A 19,360-nucleotide genomic window follows, 5' to 3' on the forward strand; every position below is an offset into this window, starting at 1 on the left:
CTAAGATTATAAGTAAGACGTTGTGTTAACTCTATGTGTTAACCCAAAATGACTAAAATACTCAAAAGTCAAGGGATAAGATGAGTTACTTGATTCATCATACAAAATAACTTTTCTTCTTTTTAGATTCACATAAAACAGCAGGATTTCACACACATTGACAGACAAACAAAGACCGGTCACACACACTCACACCAAGTCAGTCGATCAAAGTTTTGTGTCAGTCACCGTTCAAATCTTCACAGTTTTAAATGATCAATTTCTTTCATTTAGACTTTTAATTTTTCAGGAGATGTTGGTGTCAGCAATATATGGAATACAAAATGTGTTTTCTCTACAAGCCTTGTGATATGGTTTCTTGACCAATGCAACAAACGCTGATGTGTACCTTATCAGGTGTGACCTCTTTAATATAATCTCCTGTGGCCAATTTCATAAACGAATTTGAATTTTCTTCTAAATGTCTTTATACTGAGGTCTCAGATAACTCCAAAGAGTTCTAAGCAGATATAAAATGATATAAACATATATATTTAAAATGTGCCCCTTCTAGAACTGGATTTTTTCATTTCAGAGTTTTTTGAAAGTCTTATTGATCCACCCGTCAAACTTTTATGTTCGCAAGTCAATCAATTATCAGTATTCGTTTTACTCCTTGACTAGTGAAAATGATTTTCACGTATGTTTAATGAGTCTAGTGTACCCCGTACTCCCGTCAGTATTCCTCTCCCCAATGCATTGAAGGATAGCTGATAGTTGCAAGAGGTACCATTGGCGATTGCTCAACAACCTGCCCGCTTCTTTAAAACTTATTCATTAATCCAGTTTGAATTCACCCGATTCACAATTTGCCGGAGCCGGCGACTAGCCCTTCTTAATTACCACAAAAAAAAATACAACAACACAAGCAAGACCAGCTGCTCACAGCTGTCTGCTTTACAACTCACATAAGCTGCTGTTCACCCAATTTTATCTTAATTCAAACATTTGGCTCCCCTTGGCCCACAATTTCAAACAATTTCAACAGCCCCCCTGCGCAGAGGTAACAATGAAATGCTTACCGAATGCAGAATCCGTCTCTCTCCTGTGTTCTTTTAAATTTGGGGAAGCCGGAAGAAACCTGTGAGCTGTGCACCAACAACAGAAGCCAGCTGCGTAATGGTAGGAAAAAAATCCAACCAGCCGGCTCTCACAGCTGATGTCGGTTGTCGGGGCACAGAGGACACGCTCCGCCGGGATCCAGATGCAAAATCTCACGAATTCGGGGTCACCATTATGTTGTGGAGAAAATAGGAGACGAATCACGCGTCGGTCAGCCGTCCATTGGGGAGTTTATTGAACAAACTGTCACAGCAAATATGCATACAGGATGTACAAAATGTCCGCTGTCTTCCTTCTGTGATACCTCTTTATGCTTGTCTTTATCAAAACAACCGTACGTGGCACTCTCTGGAGGCGCCTAATGTCAAACAACTCATTCTAACTATCAACAATATTCATCTGAACCAGTCAGCAAGGCACAGGATGTAACTAGGCCAGATGTCATGAGAATGTCATGACATCCTTCTCCCACAAAATCTACTTCATTATAACCTGAAACATTGACAGTTCTTATTATTACTCAATATTGACTACAGCCCCTGGCGGTTCCGTTTTAGTAGAGATGATGCAGGCTACACCTTAGCACAGAGTCTTCATTGAGGCCTCTTGTGGAGCGAACAAATGGAGCATTCTCCAGAGTTGTGACCCCGTTCATAGCCTCACTATATGAAACGTATGCTTTGTCTACCCTCAATGTCATCAGAAGAGGATTTTATTTTTTAAAAACTTTTATTCACTCTGGGCTAGTTAATGGGTATGCAGACTCCTATGTGATTACCTTTATTAATAACAAATTGCAATGGATGCATCAGATCATATTGAATATAACTAATTAGATGTTTAGTAAGTTACAAGGATAAGACAGATAGTTCCTGAAAATGTTCTTTCCATTGCTTAACTGAAGAGAAATAAATATTTTAGAAGCAAAGTAACAAAGTACGAGGGTCAACGCAGAGATGGACACGCGCATGCCATTAACATAGATTGTTTCTTTCTCTCCCACCCCTCCTAAAATTAGCTACACATCATTCATGCTTGATGGTCATGTGGTAAAACAATGGAGCATTCTCATGACTTGAAACCCTGTTCACAGCCTCCCTATATGAATCGACCCCAGTTAGTTGATTAGAGGAGAGTGGTGCATAACCCACTCCCTCATCATATTAACTACTCACAGTATATCCTTATTACCCTCGGGTCATAATTTTTTTTTTCTTTCTATTCTGAAAATAACCAACTTTTAAGGGGGTGAGGATCAGCAACGTTACCAATCAACTATTGTTCTTAAACCCATCCACCCTTCTATCATCTCATTGGTTCTCAAAGTCACGGGTTATACATGACCTAATTACTTTATTATATTTCCCCCCTACAGGGATCTGCAAAGCTGCCAAACAGCTATTTTTCCACAACCCTAGTCCCGACTCATAGGATACTTCAAATGTTGTCAGCTTTGCTCCTAAAAATTAAACTTTCCCTATTCTGTAATTAAACAATCTTTCATTTATACACTCAATAAATATTTAGACTTAATCCATCCCTTAACCTCTCCCCACCTAAACTCCTCCCCATAACTCCTCCCCTAACACCACTCCCCCTAACCCCTCCTCCCCCTCCCCCCTATAGCCCCTCCCCCCACACCTCATGACCAGGGGTCAACTAGAGTTCACCTGTCACATCCAATTAACTAATTAAGTTTGAGGAAAGGGTGGGACTATAAGTGTGTTGAATCCTATTCCTACTTATCTTAACCTCTTTTATTTCTCCCCCTACCCGAACCAGGGTTTGCATCCCCACCCCGCTGTTACTGGTGTGCAGTTGGTGAGAGGCTGAGGTAGCTTGTGGCTGTGGGAGGAAAAAAAAAAAAGATGGTGGTTGTGGTGTGAGGAGCAGTGTTGGCTGGCATTAGGGGGGTGAATCTGGGACGCCAGTGGTCATTGTCTAGCCTCCTGGAGGTGTCGTGGGCCCAACTAGACGAAACACTGATGAAAGGAGGTCCCCACCTGATGACCCCAATGATATGTTGGTCAGCACTGCTCACTGGTCTATATAGGGAGTATAGGGAATTATTCACTGAGTCTGGTGCTTTTTATTTATTTATTTATTTTTTTCTTTAGCACAAGTTTCTTGTGTTTACCTTGAACCCAAGATCCCTACACAGCTTGACCTTATTAAGGACAGCTCCCAGTGCTCTGCCTGCAGAGTCTGATAGAACTTCTATTGACTCACAGGCAGACTACATGGCAACTGACACTGGAACGAACATGACTATGAGGTGGATACGCAACTCCGTGAAGGATAGGGGCATGGACCTATTCTCTAGGACTAGAACTGACCAGAATAGTTCTCCGAGGAAACAGAGCGTAGTTGGACATAATAAAAGTGGTAGACTAGAGGGAAATAAGCTGAGTTTATATTTTTCTTTTTCCCCTCTTCTTTGATTGCTTTAATTTTTATTCTATTTTTTTTTCTCTTTAAATTGCTTGTTTTTATGCTGCTTTATGCTGTTCTTTTAAATGCCTTGTCTTTATGTAAAGCACATTGAGTTGCCTGTGGTATGAAATGCGCTATATAAATAAAGATGCCTTGCCTTGCCTTGCCTTGCGGCTGGCAGAAAGTAACATCAGTTAGAGGCCTTAAAATGCATCAGGGAAGAAAGAGATGTGTGGTAAAGGAAGGGCAGTGTGGCCGTATCGATCAGTACTTTTTAAGAAGTCAATTGAGTAAGTCGGATGAAGTCCAGCGGCAGGTAGAAAACCACAGTCCGAAGGATATCAAGAACACAGCTATGGAGGTGGAGGAGTTTCTAAGAAGGAATGCAGCTGATACTGAGGTGAACAGGCCAGTTAGAGAGAGAAATATGGAGCAGAAAGCTAGAGTTAAGTGGCCTAGGGCAAAGAGCAACAAAGAATGGGAGGCAGTCAATAAAGATTTGTCAATAATATTGGGTAGGTTAGGAGGAAATGCAAGTGATAGGCTAGAGAAGATGGGAGATATAATTTACTCCTATGGTGTAGAAAGATTGGGGGTGCAAGATAGAAAGAGGGTTGAAAGAGTACATTTAGTTAAGTCTAGACGGCAAAAAGAGATGGAGAAATTGGTTAAGGAAAGAAGAAATTTAAGAAAGCAGTGGAAAAGAGCTACAGAAGAAGAGAGGGAGGGAATTAATGTTTTGCAGGAAGAATTGAGAGGCAGGCTAGCAATACTTAGAAGAGCTGAATATCTTAGGAAAAAGAGAAAGAAGAAAGAATATGTAAGGACTGCATTTTACACGGACCCGTTCAAGTTTGTTAAAGGATTGTTTAACCAGGAAAAGGGAGGGCAGCTTAAGGCAACAAAGTCAGAGGTGGAAGAGTATCTAAGAAATACATATTCAGATCTTGAGCAGCGTAGAGTCGTAGGCCTTCCACCTGACATGCCACCATTAGGAGAGATAGCTCATAAGATGGACGTTAGACCACCGAGGTGGAAAGAGGTTGAGGAGGTAGTCAGGCGTGCAAAGGCTTCGTCGGCCCCAGGGCCAAATGGAGTCCCCTACCGGGTTTATAAAAGTGGACCTGATATCCTAAATTTTTGTGGAGGGAATTAAGAATAGTTTGGGAGAAACAGGTTATTCCTAGAGCATGGCGTAGGGCAGGAGGCGTTCTTATTCCAAAGGAGAAAGAGTCCTCGGACCTGAGTCAGTTCCGGATGATCTCTCTCCTAAATGTAGAGGGGAAGATTTTCTTTAGTTTAGTTGCACAGAGATTAGCAAGTTATTTAGAAAAGAATAGCTTAATAGATACTACTGTGAAGAAGGCAGGAATACCAGGTTTCGCAGGGTGTTTAGAGCACACTATCATGATTTGGCATCAGATTCAGACAGCCAAGATTGAGAAAAAAGACTTGCATGTTATATTTCTGGATCTAGCAAATGCATTTGGTTTAGTGCCACATAGCCTTATTTGGAAAGCATTTGAGTATTTTAGAGTGCCTATAGTAGTTGTTAACTTAGTAAGAGCATATTTTCAGGATATTAGACTGTGCCTACGTACAGCAGGTTTCACAACAGGTTGGCAGAGGCTAGAAATAGGCATTATGTCAGGGTGTACGATTTCTCCATTAGCATTTACAATGGCGATGGAGATAATTATTAGAGCTTCCAAGTGGGTTGTAGGTGGAGAGAGACGTCAGGATGGCATGCGTATTACACCAATTAGAGCATACATGGATGATATGACGTTGGTGACTACAACAGTGCCATGTATGAAGAGAATACTTGAGAGACTTAATAAAAATCTAAAGTGGGCTGGGATGAAAATCAAACCTACTAAGTCTAGAAGTATCTCAATAAGTAGAGGGAAATTAAGTGATAGAAAGTTTGTAATAGATGAAGAAAGCATTCCAATAATTAGGGAAAAGGCAGTAAAGAGTTTAGGCAGGTGGTACTAGGCAGACATGAATGATGGAGAGCGGGCAGTGCAGTTTCGGAAAGATGTTAATGAGGGACTGGATAGAATAGATAAATCAGAGCTTCCAGGAAAGTTGAAGCTGTGGTGTCTGCAGTTTGGATTGTTTCCTAGGTTGATGTGGCCACTGTCTGTGTATGAGATTCCATTATCTGTTGTAGAAAAAATGGAAAGATTAGTTAGTTTTTATATTAGGAAGTGGCTAGGTGTTCCTAGATGCTTAAGTACTGTGGCACTGTATGGGAAGGGCACACTCCAGCTCCCAATATCTAGTCTAGTAGAGGAGATTAAATGTACTAAAGTTAGGACAGAGCTCCTGTTAGCTGGGAGTAAAGATGTGGTAGTTAGTAGGGTGGTTCCAAACCCAACCAAGGGGAGGAAGTGGAAACCAAGAATGGCAGCTCAGGAGGCAGAAGCAACTCTTAGACATGCAGAGATTGTGGGTAATGTGCAAATAGGCCGGGGAGGCTTGGCCCAGGGAAACCAGTGTGGAGTAGAGCAGGTCCCAAGGAGAAGAGAAAGCTAGTTGTTGAGCAGGTTTGTAGACAGGAGGAAATGTTAAGGGGCACAAAGGCAGTGGCTCAGGCTAAGCAGGGACGGTGGTTGAATTGGGAAGGTGTAGAGAAGAAAAAGCTTAGTTGGAAAGAACTGTGGAGTATGGACGAAAGGAGTATTAGATTTTTGATAGGGGCAACATATGATGTATTGCCAACTCCCCAGAACCTAAAACTCTGAGTAAATGGAGACCCGTTATGTTCGTTATGCTCAGGTACTGCAACTCTAAGGCATATTTTGTCAGGTTGTAAGGTTAGTCTGTCACAAGGCCGGTATACATGGCGACATGACCAAGTATTAAGAAGCTTAGCTGCAGGTATTGAAGATAAACGAAGGCAGGTAAACTTAGGAGGGTCTAAGGTCTAAGAAGAGAGTGTCAATTCAGTTTGTTCAAGAGGGGGAGAAAGTTAATAAGACGATAAGGAGGCACCGCAGCTTGGAGGATGCTTGTGATTGGGAGATGCAGGTAGATTTAGGAAATAAACTTGTTGTTCCCCAGGAGATAGCCTTTACAAATTTAAGGCCTGATATAGTTTTGTGGTCTAGGAGGAGAATGAGAGTCTATTTCATAGAGCTGACCTCCTTGGGAGGAATTAGTAGTAGAAGCATATGAAAGGAAAAAGCTTAGATATGTGGAGTTGGGGGCAGAAGCAGAGCAGCGAGGATGGAAAGTTAGGATATGTCCAGTGGAAGTAGAATGTAGAGGATTTGTTGCAAAGTCTGTGGTCTCATTGTTGAGGGAGCTGGGTGTAAGTAGACAGAGTGTGAGAAAAATAGTGAAGGAAGTGTCAGATGAAGCAGTAAAATCCAGTCAGTGGATTTGGATTAGAAGAAGCAATAGCAGCTGGGGGCCTAGCAGGGGGAGCACTTAGGGTAAACAGACTCTTGGAAGAAGCAAAGAAGAAATTCGGGATATTTAAGTGGAGGGTGTGGCCCATGTGAGCCTTTTGAATCCAGGCGGCCATTTTGGGTGAGTTGGCTTTGAGTGAGTTATATGGCTTTGTTTCTGCTGGCATTTTTGCTGATTATAGGACTGTTTAGGTGAGTTTGTCTGCTGAATCTGCTAGTGTGTCTTATCCTGCCTCCACCTCTGGCACCCTCTATACTTTCATTACCCCCTACCCGAACCAGGGTTTGCATCCCCACCCCGCTGTGACTGGTGTGCAGTTGGTGAGAGGCTGAGGTAGCTTGTGGCTGTGGGAGGAAAAAAAAAAAAAAAGATGGTGGTATTTATTTTCTTTAGCACAAGTTTCTTGTGTTTACCTTGAACCCAAGATCCCTACACAGCTTGACCTTATTAAGGACAGCTCCCAGTGCTCTGCCTGCAGAGTCTGATAGAACTTCTATTCCTTCTGGGAGATGGGAGTCTCTGTTTCTGTCCTGGCGATGAATGATGCTTGCTGCTTGCTCCCTGGCTGCATTTGGTATTGTTGGGTTAAGCCAGGATTCTAAGAAAAGCAGAACACAGCAGTTCCTCTATTCTATTGGCAATAGATCTTGCGTTAGAAAGGAAAAGGCTAGAGAGTGGCGTTTTGTGTGGCTTTTTCCATAGCTTGTCTAACGTGCCCCCCCTGGCAGCCTTGCTTCTGCTTTCTGTCCCTGCGTTGTCTCTTCTTCCTAATCGCCGGGGCAGTGATCCGTGGAGAGCTCAGTGTCCTTGCCATCTCTGCGGGTGCAAAGAAACTTGTTGTAACATTCCATCCGCTGAGTAATCCAACCCTATAAAAGGTCTGCTGTAGATGATGTTCGCCCCACAGACTGTGTTGAAATAATGGAAAAAACATTAAGATAAACTTAAACAGTGTGTCTGTTGCGGGCTGCCATCTTGCCACCAGTCCTCTCTCTCACAGCAAGCAGTTCAATGTCCCAGGTACACATCCTCTCCTTCACAGCAACATGTCTAGGATTAACAAGCACAGCAATACCACGACCTTTGCTTTTGCTGTTGTTTGTAATGTCTCTGTCACCTTGTGTAGTCTTAAAACTGGGGAAAGACGCATTGGAGACAGCCTCGTCACAGTGAAACACAATACTCCATTCTCAATAGCCTTTCTGTGTTATTCTGAGCGCTCCAAACTTGTCCATTTTGTTTGCAATTGATCTAATATTTCCCATCAATATTACTGGACACTGGAGCGGTTTGCAGCCGAGTGTGAAGCGGCTGGGATGACCATCAGCACCTCCAAGTCTGAGACCATGGTCTTCGGCCGGAAAAGGGTGGAATGCTCTCTCCGGGTCGGGAATGAGATCCTTCCCCAAGTGGAGGAGTTCAAGTATCTCGGGGTCTTGTTCACGAGTGAGGGACGAATGGAACAGGAGATTGACAGGCGGATCGGTGCGGCGTCTGCAGTGATGCGGGCTCTGCACCGGCCCGTCGTGGTGAAGAAGGAGCTGAGCCAGAAGGCGAAGCTCTCGATTTACCGGTCAATCTATGTTCCTACCCTCACCTATGGTCACGAGCTGTGGGTAGTGACCGAAAGAACGAGATCGAGAATACAAGCGGCCGAAATGAGTTTCCTCCGCAGGGTGTCTGGGCTCTCCCTTAGAGATAGGGTGAGAAGCTCGGTCATCCGGGAGTGGCTCGGAGTAGAACCGCTGCTCCTCCGCATCCAGAGGAGTCAGATGAGGTGGCTCGGGCATCTGGTTAGGATGCCTCCTGGACGCCTCCCCGGTGAGGTGTTCCGGGCCCGTCCCACTGGGAGGAGGCCCCGGGGAAGACCCAGGACATGTTGGAGAGACTATGTTTCTCAGCTGGCCTGGGAACGCCTCGGGGTCCCCCCAGAAGAGCTGGAGGAAGTGGCCGGGGACAGGGACGTCTGGGTCTCTTTGCTTAAGCTGCTGCCCCCGCGACCCGATCCCCGGAGCAGCGGAAGATAATGGATGGATGGATGGAATATTAACGGAAGACCTGGGGCCTCATGTATAAAGTACGCACAAAAAAGTGGCGTACGCTCTTTTTCACGTCAACGATCAGATGTATCAAGACTGATATGACCGTGGAAATGTGCGGTGCCTCACGCCACCTTCAGGGCTGGCGTACGCACTTTTCTACAGCTGTTGATTCTTTGGCGACACTTAGAGGTGATGTTGGGAAACTGTGATAATAAAAAAATGTGAACACAATTAGTCCTCAGACAGTGATGTGCACATTTGAGATACATGAACAATTAACACACCCATGTGTCTGTAGTTACACGAGTGGATATAAAAGCAGCGCAAAGTGGTGCAATGCATACCACTAAAAACAATGGCTGCTTTAGCGGTATTAAAAGACTTTGCAAATGGTGCAATTCGAAGAGAGTGTGTGTTCAGAGACAGAGAGGATTTGCTGGCACATGATGACAGCTGGCTCATTAGCCACTTTGCCCATACAGGTGATGACCACACTGGGGTTCCTATAGCAACCGGGGCATTCCAGAGGGAACTGGCCAACCGATTGGGACTGTGCCAGTCTACCCTGAGCCGAGCCATGGCAGCCATGTGGGACAGAATTATCCACATCTAAGCCACGTATATCAAATTCCCACAATGCAGTTGAACAGACAAACATTAAAGTGCAAATTTGCAGCGACAGCCTGTTTCCTCATGCAATCGGATCTATCGACTGCGCACACATTGCTATAAAAGCGCCATCACATGATGAATTTGTATGTTAACAGGAAATATTTTCATTTGATCGATGTACAGATCATAAGTGATGCGTAAATGCAATTAACCAACATTGTGGCGAGGTGGCCTGGTTCAACGCACGATTCATACATTCTGAGTAACAACACTGTTGGGAACAGACTACAGGGTGGCACTGTGCGTGATGGCTGGCTCCTTGGTGAGTAACTTTATTTGTGTAATTGTCCAAATATTATTCCTCGTGACGTGCATTGAGTATGTGCGCCCCCAGTTTCTATCCCGTCTTCACAGCATCATAGTCGGTGGTTAAAGTTAGTTTCTTGCTGTTTTTGCTGGTTAAACTTCAGCTTAAGATCTTTCTAACAAGCCCCTGATCGTCTCTGTGGGCAAATGTTAATAACCCCGTGCGTAAAGTGTGAAATGTCTTAATCAGCCTCGACTTTTCCCCGGCGCACTTCTGCATGTTACTGTATGAACACGTTGTTGTGAGTTACACAAAAACATCGGTATTTACCTTGAGGGTAATCAGAGGCACCCCCATGTGTTCCCACCACCCCTGAGAGAGCAGTGTCACCCATAGTTGCACCAACTCTTTGTTCAAACAGAGTGGGCCCCTCTTCTCCTGTCCCCCCGGCTGTTTTGGCCACACTGCGGCGGTGGGCAGCCAGTCTACTCTTCACCTCCACCTTAATGTGGGACCACTTCTTCTTCACCTCCACCTTAATGTGGGACCACTTCTTCTTCACATCCACCTTAATGTGGGACCACTTCTTCTTCACCTCCACCTTAATGTGGGACCACTTCTTCTTCACCTCTGCTTGTGAGGCTTCTCAGACCCCACAGCATTAACAGCCTCAGGCTCTCCCACCCACTCCTCTTACATTTGCTGCTTATGCCGGAGGACAGCGTGCCAAACAACACATTTTTGTGGGCCTCCACTTCAGAAAGTAGCATCAACATCTCGCTTTCTGTGAAGTTCTGATTTTTTTCCCATCTTATTCATTCTTTTATCTTTATTTTCTGATCGTGCAGCGAGGGGAATCGCAGGTGCAGGGCTCATTTAAATATGATTTGCATATTTAAGTAAGGGCGTGGACAGGGAGGAGTCGGGTGCTCCGACATGCGCTCAATTCCACGTTGATTGGGATGTACAAAGGAAATGTGCTTGGATTGATGCGTGCGCACAGATTCCTACATCCGGACATTTTCTTACGTTGGAGGGCATTTGGGTTTGAGCGTACGCCATGTTTCAGTAGGAAATCCACGCAAGTCTTTGTACATGAGGCCCCTGGTCTGTATGTCTTCTTCCCACTGTTTTTCCATCTTGCTCCAGCCTAACATCCACTGCGTGTCCTCCTTAAATTGTTGGGGATTTGGAGTCTTATTTTGGGCTTCTAATCTCTCAAAAATCACAAATAAATAGCTGATTGTTGCGATTGATTCGCTCCCAAACTGCACGTGTACTTGTAGTTTCCAGAGTTTCTAAAAGTAGAATGGGAGGCAGAGCCAGCTGCTAGTATATGTCCGGGAAGCAGACACTTTCAATAACTTTAAGATTAGGCTGAAAACTTTAATTGTTTAATTATTCCATCCATCCATTATCTTCCGCTGGTCCGGGGATCGGGTCGCGGGGGCAGCAGCTTGAGCAAAGAGACCCAGACGTCCCTGTCCCTGGCCACTTCCTCCAGCTCTTCTGGGGGGACCCCGAGGCGTTCCCAGGCCAGCCGAGAGACATAGTCTCTCCAACGTGTCCTGGGTCTTCCCCGGGGCCTCCTCCCAGTGGGACGGGCCCGGAACACCTCACCGGGGAGGCGTCCAGGAGGCATTCTCACCAGATGCCCGAGCCACCTCATCTGACTCCTCTCGATGCGGAGGAGCAGCGGTTCTACTCCGAGCCCCTCCCGGATGACCGAGCTTCTCACCCTATCTCTAAGGGAGAGCCCAGACACCCTGCGGAGGAAATTCATTTCGGCCGCTTGTATTCGCGATCTCGTTCTTTCGGTCACTACCCACAGCTCGTGACCATAGGTGAGGGTAGGAACATAGATTGACCGGTAAATCGAGAGCTTCGCCTTCTGGCTCAGCTCCTTCTTCACCACGACGGGCCGGTGCAGAGCCCGCATCACTGCAGACGCCGCACCGATCCGTCTGTCAATCTCCTGTTCCATTCGTCCCTCACTCGTGAACAAGACCCCGAGATACTTGAACTCCTCCACTTGGGGAAGGATCTCATTCCCGACCCGAAGAGAGCATTCCACCCTTTTCCGGCCGAAGACCATGGTCTCAGATTTGGAGGTGCTGATGGTCATCCCAGCCGCTTCACACTCGGCTGCGAACCGCTCCAGTGAGAGCTGAAGGTCACGGCCTGACGACGCCAACAGAACCAAATCGTCCGCAAAAAGTAGAGACCCGATTCTGAGGTCGCCAAACCGGACCCCCTCAACGCCCTGGCTGCGCCTAGAAATTCTGTCCATAAAAATTATGAACAGAATCGGTGACAAAGGGCAGCCCTGACAGAGTCCAACCCTCACAGGAAACATGTCCGACTTACTTCCGGCAATGCGGACCAAACTCTGACACCGGTCATACAGGGACCGAACAGCCCATATCAAGGAGTCCGGCACGCCATACTCCCGGAGCACCCCCCACAAGAGTCCCCGAGGGACACGGTCGAACGCCTTCTCCAAGTCCACAAAACACATGTAGACCGGTTGGGCGAACTCCCATGCTCCCTCCAGGATCCTTGTTTAATTAATTTAATTGAATTGTCTCCCTCCCAATTTCTACTCAATAGATTTTTGCAATTCAGTTGTTGCATTTTTTCATACAAAGATTGGCCCTATTCATCAGCAACTAGTCCCTCATATATTAGCCTCTCACCCTTCTCAGCTTTCCAAATCCCTTTTTCCCACCCACTCTCTAACTTCAACCCCCCCTCTGCTGTTGTTATATCTGACCTCATCCACAAATCTAAGACTACAGCTACACGAAAATGAAACAAGGTTTTTTTTTTAAACCGAGTACGAAAATTATTGCGACCACACAGGAAAGCTTCTGTAAAGAATCAGGTCCTCATGGCAACGCCACGCTTGCTGAAAACGATGCAGTACACACGCCACACCTCTATGTGCGCTGTAAGCCAACCCCACCGGTTACACCAGAACAATAGAAGAAGCAATGCGCATGCATGTACGCCCCTACTTCTACCAGCGCGAAGCTCCCGTTGTTCCTTCAACAACGCCGCTGTAGTTAGCAGTGTCTGCAGCAGTGCTACTATCAATGTTGTGGGGTCCATGATGATCGCTGTCTGTCCTTGTTGTGTTGTCTTCTTCTTCCGGATTTTGAATGGATGTTGCGTGCGAAGCCGCTTTTTGTTCTGGTCACTGACGTATGTGTATACGTCACTGGCGTTGGCCATGTGGCTGTGACGCAGATGTAAACAAATCCGTTCTGGCTGTAACAATGAAAACGCGACGGCGGCGTTCCTAGATCTTCCCACTCTGGAACCCATTCTCCAAAAATATCGTTTTGGGGTACCCAGAACGCCGGCTCCATGTGGCCGCGACAGCCAAACGATAAGCAAAAATATCGGTTATAGTGAAAAACGTTTCCATGTAACCAGGCCCTCAGGCCTCTACTGTAGCTACCAGCTTGATCCTCTCCCTACTCCCTACATCCATCCATTCTCTGACCCCCTCTAACAACCGCGATTGACTATTATTCTCTCACCTCTGGTATTGTTCCCTAATCTCTCAAATCAGCTATAGTAACACAAATTCTTAAGTAACCTGGTGCTGACCAATAAGTTCACTAACCTTCGTCAAACCTCCAATCTCGCATTATTTTACAAAATCCTGAAAAAATTGTTGCATCTCCAGTTTATGATTACCTCTCTTTCAATAATCTGTATGAACAATTCCAGTCTTGCTTTTGCTCACTTCACAGACCTGAAACAGCTCTTGTCAAAATCACCAGTGACCAGTGATTTACAGTTGTAAAATTAGTAGGGCTGGGCGAGTTAACTCGTTATTATCGCGTCAACTCGTTAATTATTTAATCGCGCATGAACGCAGGTCTTCTTAAATTTATTCATTATTTTTTGGGGCTTTTGTGCCTTTAATAGATAGGAAAGTTCAGAGAGACAGGAAGCAGGGGGCAGAGAGAGGGGGAACGACACGCAGCACAGGGCCGTCCGATGCGGGACTCAAACCGGGGCCAGCTGCAGCGAGGACTGTAGCCTCTGTACATGGGGCGCCTGCTTAACCCACTATGCCACGGACCACCCCTGTTTTATTATTTATTTTATTATTGTAAAAGTCTGTTGCTCACAGGCTTTTATTTTGTAAAAGTCTGTTACTGTCTGCTGTGGAACTGGAAAAGAAAGTAATTGGCGGATCCACCAAACATGGAGAAGGGTACGGAACTTTTACTCGGTCATTTTCATTTTAAAGTTCTTCCAGACGGCGGAGTCGACAGAACCAAAGTCATCTGTAAACACTGCCAAGTTGAATTGTCTTCTCAGCGTAGTAGTTCCAGTCTAAAATATCACTTAAAGGCAAAACACACAACTGATAGCAGCAAGTCATTCAAGGAAACAGACAGTGGAGCGAGGCTTCTACATAAAAACTACAGAAAGATGCTGATGTTAAAAGTGTGTTTGCACAACAAATGTTATGGCACTTTCATTCATATGGCAGCACATTTAAAATAAAACTAAATGCTAAAAGCTATACACTACTTTTGGATTCATTTTTGGATTTTGTGTACAAATGCGATTAATCGTGATTAATCAGGGAAATCATGTGATTAATTAGATTCAAAATTTGAATCGAACAAAGCAGGCTGGTAGCAATGCGGCCGAATTAGACCATCTCAGTGTGAAAAAGCAGTAATAAGTTCTGGATTCTCTAAACATATCATCAGATGAGTATTTATTCATATAAAAAGACCAACAGACACATTTTGTATCTAATTATCTTAAGATGTAGACATGCACCCAGTTTTTTTTTTTTAGAAATTAAAGATTTATTTTTATGAAAGCATGAATTACAGAGTCTGTAGTGACACTGATGGAGTCTACATACATAGTTTAGGCTTCACTAACATCAAGTACTCATCACCACAAGCAAACAGCACTTAACAGGCATGAAAAGGATATACCAAAGGGTCAAATAGAGTTGCAGACTTCACATTTTTTTTAAGTAATTTAAATTCAGATAAATAATTTAGGCAAATAAATAGCTTCCCAACACACAAGGGAAATTTAATTTTTTCTTTTAAAAAAAACTATAAAAATAGAAAAGGTATAACAGTTTAAATATACATCATTGGTCTTGCTTTCTACATTTAAAAAAAGAAAGATTTATATCTGAAGACGTACCAGGTTTTTAGGGAGCAATTTATATTAGTTTACTTATAACATAAAATATTCAGACATAGGAAAAGCCCTCTAAACATTAGCAGGCTTGTCCAAGAGTTGTTGATGAACCATTACACAATTTCCTTATATTTAGATACTGTCATGTGAAGAAGAAAGCCCTCACCCCTTTTCTTCTTTTTACGTCTTTTAACCGAATAAGACAAAACAAAAAAAATCATCTTGTCCTTAACAGGTCTTAAAGTACGGTAAATACAACCTCAGGTTAACAATACATGACATATTACAACAAAAGTGCAAAAGCAGTGTGTGAAAAAGCCCACCATTAAGGCTCCTGTGGGATTTACAAGGGTAAGTAGCAGGTAGGTGCTGTTATTAAAAGCCATTTGAATAATTGATAATCATCAGTCAGTGTGAGCACCTCTATAAAAGCAGAAGTTCTGTCAGTTTGCTGTTCTGCAGCATTCAGGTGTGTGTTAACACAATGCCAAGGAGGAAAGACTTATGATGATCATACAATGATCTTAGAGAAGCAATTGTTGCTGAACATCAATCTGGGAAGGGTTATAAGGCCATTTCCAAACTATTTGGAGTCCATCAAGGTCACCCCAAGCTCAAAAACCCAAGAGCTACATCTCAGACTCTGCGGGCCTCAGTTAGCATGTTAAAGGTTAAAGGTCATGACAGCACAGTTAGACACAGACTGAACAAGTAGGGCTTGTTTGGAAGGGCTGCAGGAGAAAGCTTCTTCTCTCTAAAAAGAACATGGCAGCACAGCTTAGGTTTGCAAAGCTGCATCTGAACAAACCACAAGACTTCTGGAACAATGTCCTTTGGACAGAGCAGACCAAAGTGGAGATGTTTGCTCATAATGCACAGCAGCACGTTTGGAGGAAACCAAACACAGCATATCAGCACAAACACCTCACACCAGCTGTAAAGCACGGTGGTGGAGGGCTGATGATCTGGGCTGGTTCTGCAGGACCTGGGCACCTTGCAGCCATTGAGTCCACCATGAACTCTGGATACCAAAGTGTTCAGATGTGAGGCCGTCTGTCCGACAGCTAAAGCTGGGCTGAAACTGGCTCATCAACAGGACAATGATCCCAAACACAGCAGCAGATCTACAGCAGAATGTCTGAAGAAGAAAAGAATCGAGGTGTTGCAATGGTCCAGTCAGAGTCCAGACCTCAGCCTGACTGAGATGCTGTGCTGGGACCTGCTTCTAAAAGGTGCTTCTACAAGCTGCTGAATCATGGGATGGACTGACGTACTGCTTCTGTATTTTCATTCAATAAATAATGACACAGTGTAATATGATACGTGTTGTTGTTCATTTACCTTACTTTAAGACATGGTAAGGAACATATGGTTTTTTATTATGACCTGATACATAAAACCTTAGAGTTTAAGGAAGGTGTACTTTCTTTTTCATATTTTGTATGTTTACAAAAAGTTTTTGCATTAAATGGCCTTTTGAATGATTACAAAAGCCTATAAAATTTGTTCTATAACACTGGGGACAGCTGGTAGCTGTGCTTCACGACCCACATCAACCTAGTCTCACACCAGTCAGTAAGAAAACATCTATATTTACATGCAGTTTCAACTGCTCTGAAAAATTCCCAGTTTAAAAAAGGCAATGAGTACACTGTGATGGATGTGTAATATCCAACAGCATGTTTAGCCAGTGTTTGCTTAATACACAAACCATAAATAAATTTTAACCACACACCCAGGGCACTTAATGTAAGCCATGCAACAGCTCCTACACCCAGACAACAAGCCAAATATAATCAAGCATTAATATGACATTATTATTAGTTACTCACAAACAGAATACAGTCCTGTCAGATCTCAGATGACCACAGATATGAGAGACAACCTGCTGTGTGTAGCTGGTCCTCTGCCTAGAACTAAGGTCCAAGGAGACCAGTTCACAGCATGAACAGGCTTTTTAATCAATAATATGTATAAATTCCATTTGCATATTAAAAAAGTTTAGTGTAGAAAACCTAATAATAATTTGTATTTTCTCTTCAAATGCAGATCATTCTCTCCACTGGCTGCCAGCTTTTAGAAGCTGAGAGTGGGTGGTAGCGTGCAAAAGTGGAGAAATTGATTCAGGACCTGATGGTTAATGTGCAACATATCTTAATAAGTAAATCCTATAATGTATTACCTACCACAGCAACATGACAAAATATTTACTGAAAGATACTTAATTCTCTTACCTCTTGAGAGGAAAACAAAATGCAAAAATATGTCTTTTCCAGGAGATTTTATGATGACCAGGAGAGGGAGTACACCAGCCCTGTGATGGACAGAGCCATTTTCTGAGAGGACTAGTCTTATTCATACTTCACTTACCATAACACCATCCTGCTTTACTAAGTAAGCAGCAACTTATCACCTTCAGTAGGGCTTGCTGTCATTCTTTGAGCGCTTCAGTTGCACCTTCAGTCTTTTCATACCAATCTGGAAACCGTTCATTGACTGGATAGCTGCCTGTGATGACACTGGGTTGTCGTAGCTCACAAATCCTGGGGAAAAGATTCAAACACTTCAAATAGTTTAAGGAAGCTTTCATTAATTCCTCAAGAAATTGGAAATTTGGCAATAACAATAACAACTGATCCCCACAACATTCTCAGTCCTGAAAATAACAAAGAAAGTGATCAAATGGAAAGAACACTTAAAGCAACCAAACACTGCTCACCCCTTTATATGACCACAAAGGGACTTGGAAAAATGTCAACCTATCCTTCAATATTCAAACAATAAACTTCAAATTACCACATAATAAGAAAAGTTTTGTTTTACTTAAATCTAAGGCCCAATTGAAACAAACCATACTTTTATGTTTTATGTTGTCCCAGTTTAAGTTGATATGATAACACTGGGCATGTGTGTCCTTCTCAATCACTCCACACTGATATGCATAAAAATTTGTCCAGTTCTTGCTCTCTCATTGGTAGAGGTTAAAAAATTAAAGAAAACAGGCAAAAATCATCTTAAATCCTAACTTGTTTGAAACTATATGACCTGATTTGGAATTATACTCCCAATTAGCAGAGACATATTGGAACGGTCATGCTTCCTCGGTTAGAATTATGTAGTGTGGATGATAATGTTTTAGAAATAGCTTTACTTTGTTGGCTCGGGCATCTGGTTAGGATGCCTCCTGGACGCCTCCCTGGTGAGGTGTTCCGGGCACGTCCCACTGGGAGGAGGCCCCGGGGAAGACCCAGGACACGTTGGAGAGACTGTGTCTCTCGGCTGGCCTGGGAACGCCTCGGGGTCCCCCCAGAAGAGCTGGAGGAAGTGGCCGGGGACAGGGACGTCTGGGTCTCTCTGCTAAAGCTGCTGCCCCCGCGACCCGACCCCCGGAGAAGCGGAAGATGATGGATGGATGGATTTACTTTGTTACGTCAGGCAGGTTAACTGTTGTCATGGTTTAAAAGCTACAGTTAACTAGCTGCCATCCTTAGGCTGATTCCTGAGCTCAAGATTGTTTAGTTGGTGAAATATGAGTAAGTCTTATCCCTTTACAGAAGATCTCTGAAGTGCCCCAAGAAAAGCTATATACTTTATATATTACAGTGAAGAACCTTGGTGTGATTTTTTTACCAAAATTTATCATTTGACTCATATAAAACAGGTTTCTAGGACTGCCTTCTTTCATCTTCGTAATATTGTTAAAATCAGGAACATCTTGTCTCAGAGTGATGCAGAACAACTGCTCCATGCATTTGTTACTTCAGGATTGGACTGCTGTAATTCTTTATTATTGGGCTGTCCTAAAAATTCTCTGAAAAGCATCCATCCATCCATTATCTTTGGTTTAATTGAGGCAACAGGTTCAGGAGGGAAACCCAGATGTCACTCTTCCCATTGATACTCTACAGCTCCTTCTGGGGGAACCAGGGGCGTTCGCAGGCCAGATGGGATATGGAATCTCTCCAGCGTGTTCTGGGTCCGCCTTTCAGTTGGATGTGCCTGAAAAACCTCCAGATAGAGGAAACCAGAAGGCATGCTAACTAGATGCCTGAATAACCACAGCTGACTCCTTTCGATGCAGAGATGCTGTGGCTCTACTCAGGGCTCAAGCTCCTCAAGAGGCCAGGATGTGCCAATCACCAGCATTGCAAACTGAAAAGCCTTCAAATGAGAACTAGCAGGAGAGATCATATTTTTCCAATTTTAGCTTCTCTTCATTGGCTCCCTGTTAAATCTAGAAAAGAAGGAAGCC

General features: G+C 43.9%; 1 protein-coding gene across 14 annotated transcripts in view; it reads right to left on the minus strand.

The window, feature by feature from the left end:
• Positions 1–17,523: 17,523 nt before the first annotated feature.
• The window catches only part of celf1 (cugbp, Elav-like family member 1), an 89,521-nt gene continuing 87,684 nt past the window's right edge, over positions 17,524–19,360 (minus strand). For all 14 annotated transcript variants that reach the window (XM_075462640.1, XM_075462552.1, XM_075462822.1 and 11 more), the window contains one exon: positions 17,524–17,651. In XM_075462640.1, coding sequence (XP_075318755.1) covers positions 17,524–17,651 — 128 coding nt within the window. The remainder of the gene's footprint in view (positions 17,652–19,360) is intronic.

The sequence above is a fragment of the Odontesthes bonariensis genome, chromosome 1 (genome assembly GCF_027942865.1).
Source record: "Odontesthes bonariensis isolate fOdoBon6 chromosome 1, fOdoBon6.hap1, whole genome shotgun sequence".
Taxonomy (NCBI): domain Eukaryota; kingdom Metazoa; phylum Chordata; class Actinopteri; order Atheriniformes; family Atherinopsidae; genus Odontesthes; species Odontesthes bonariensis.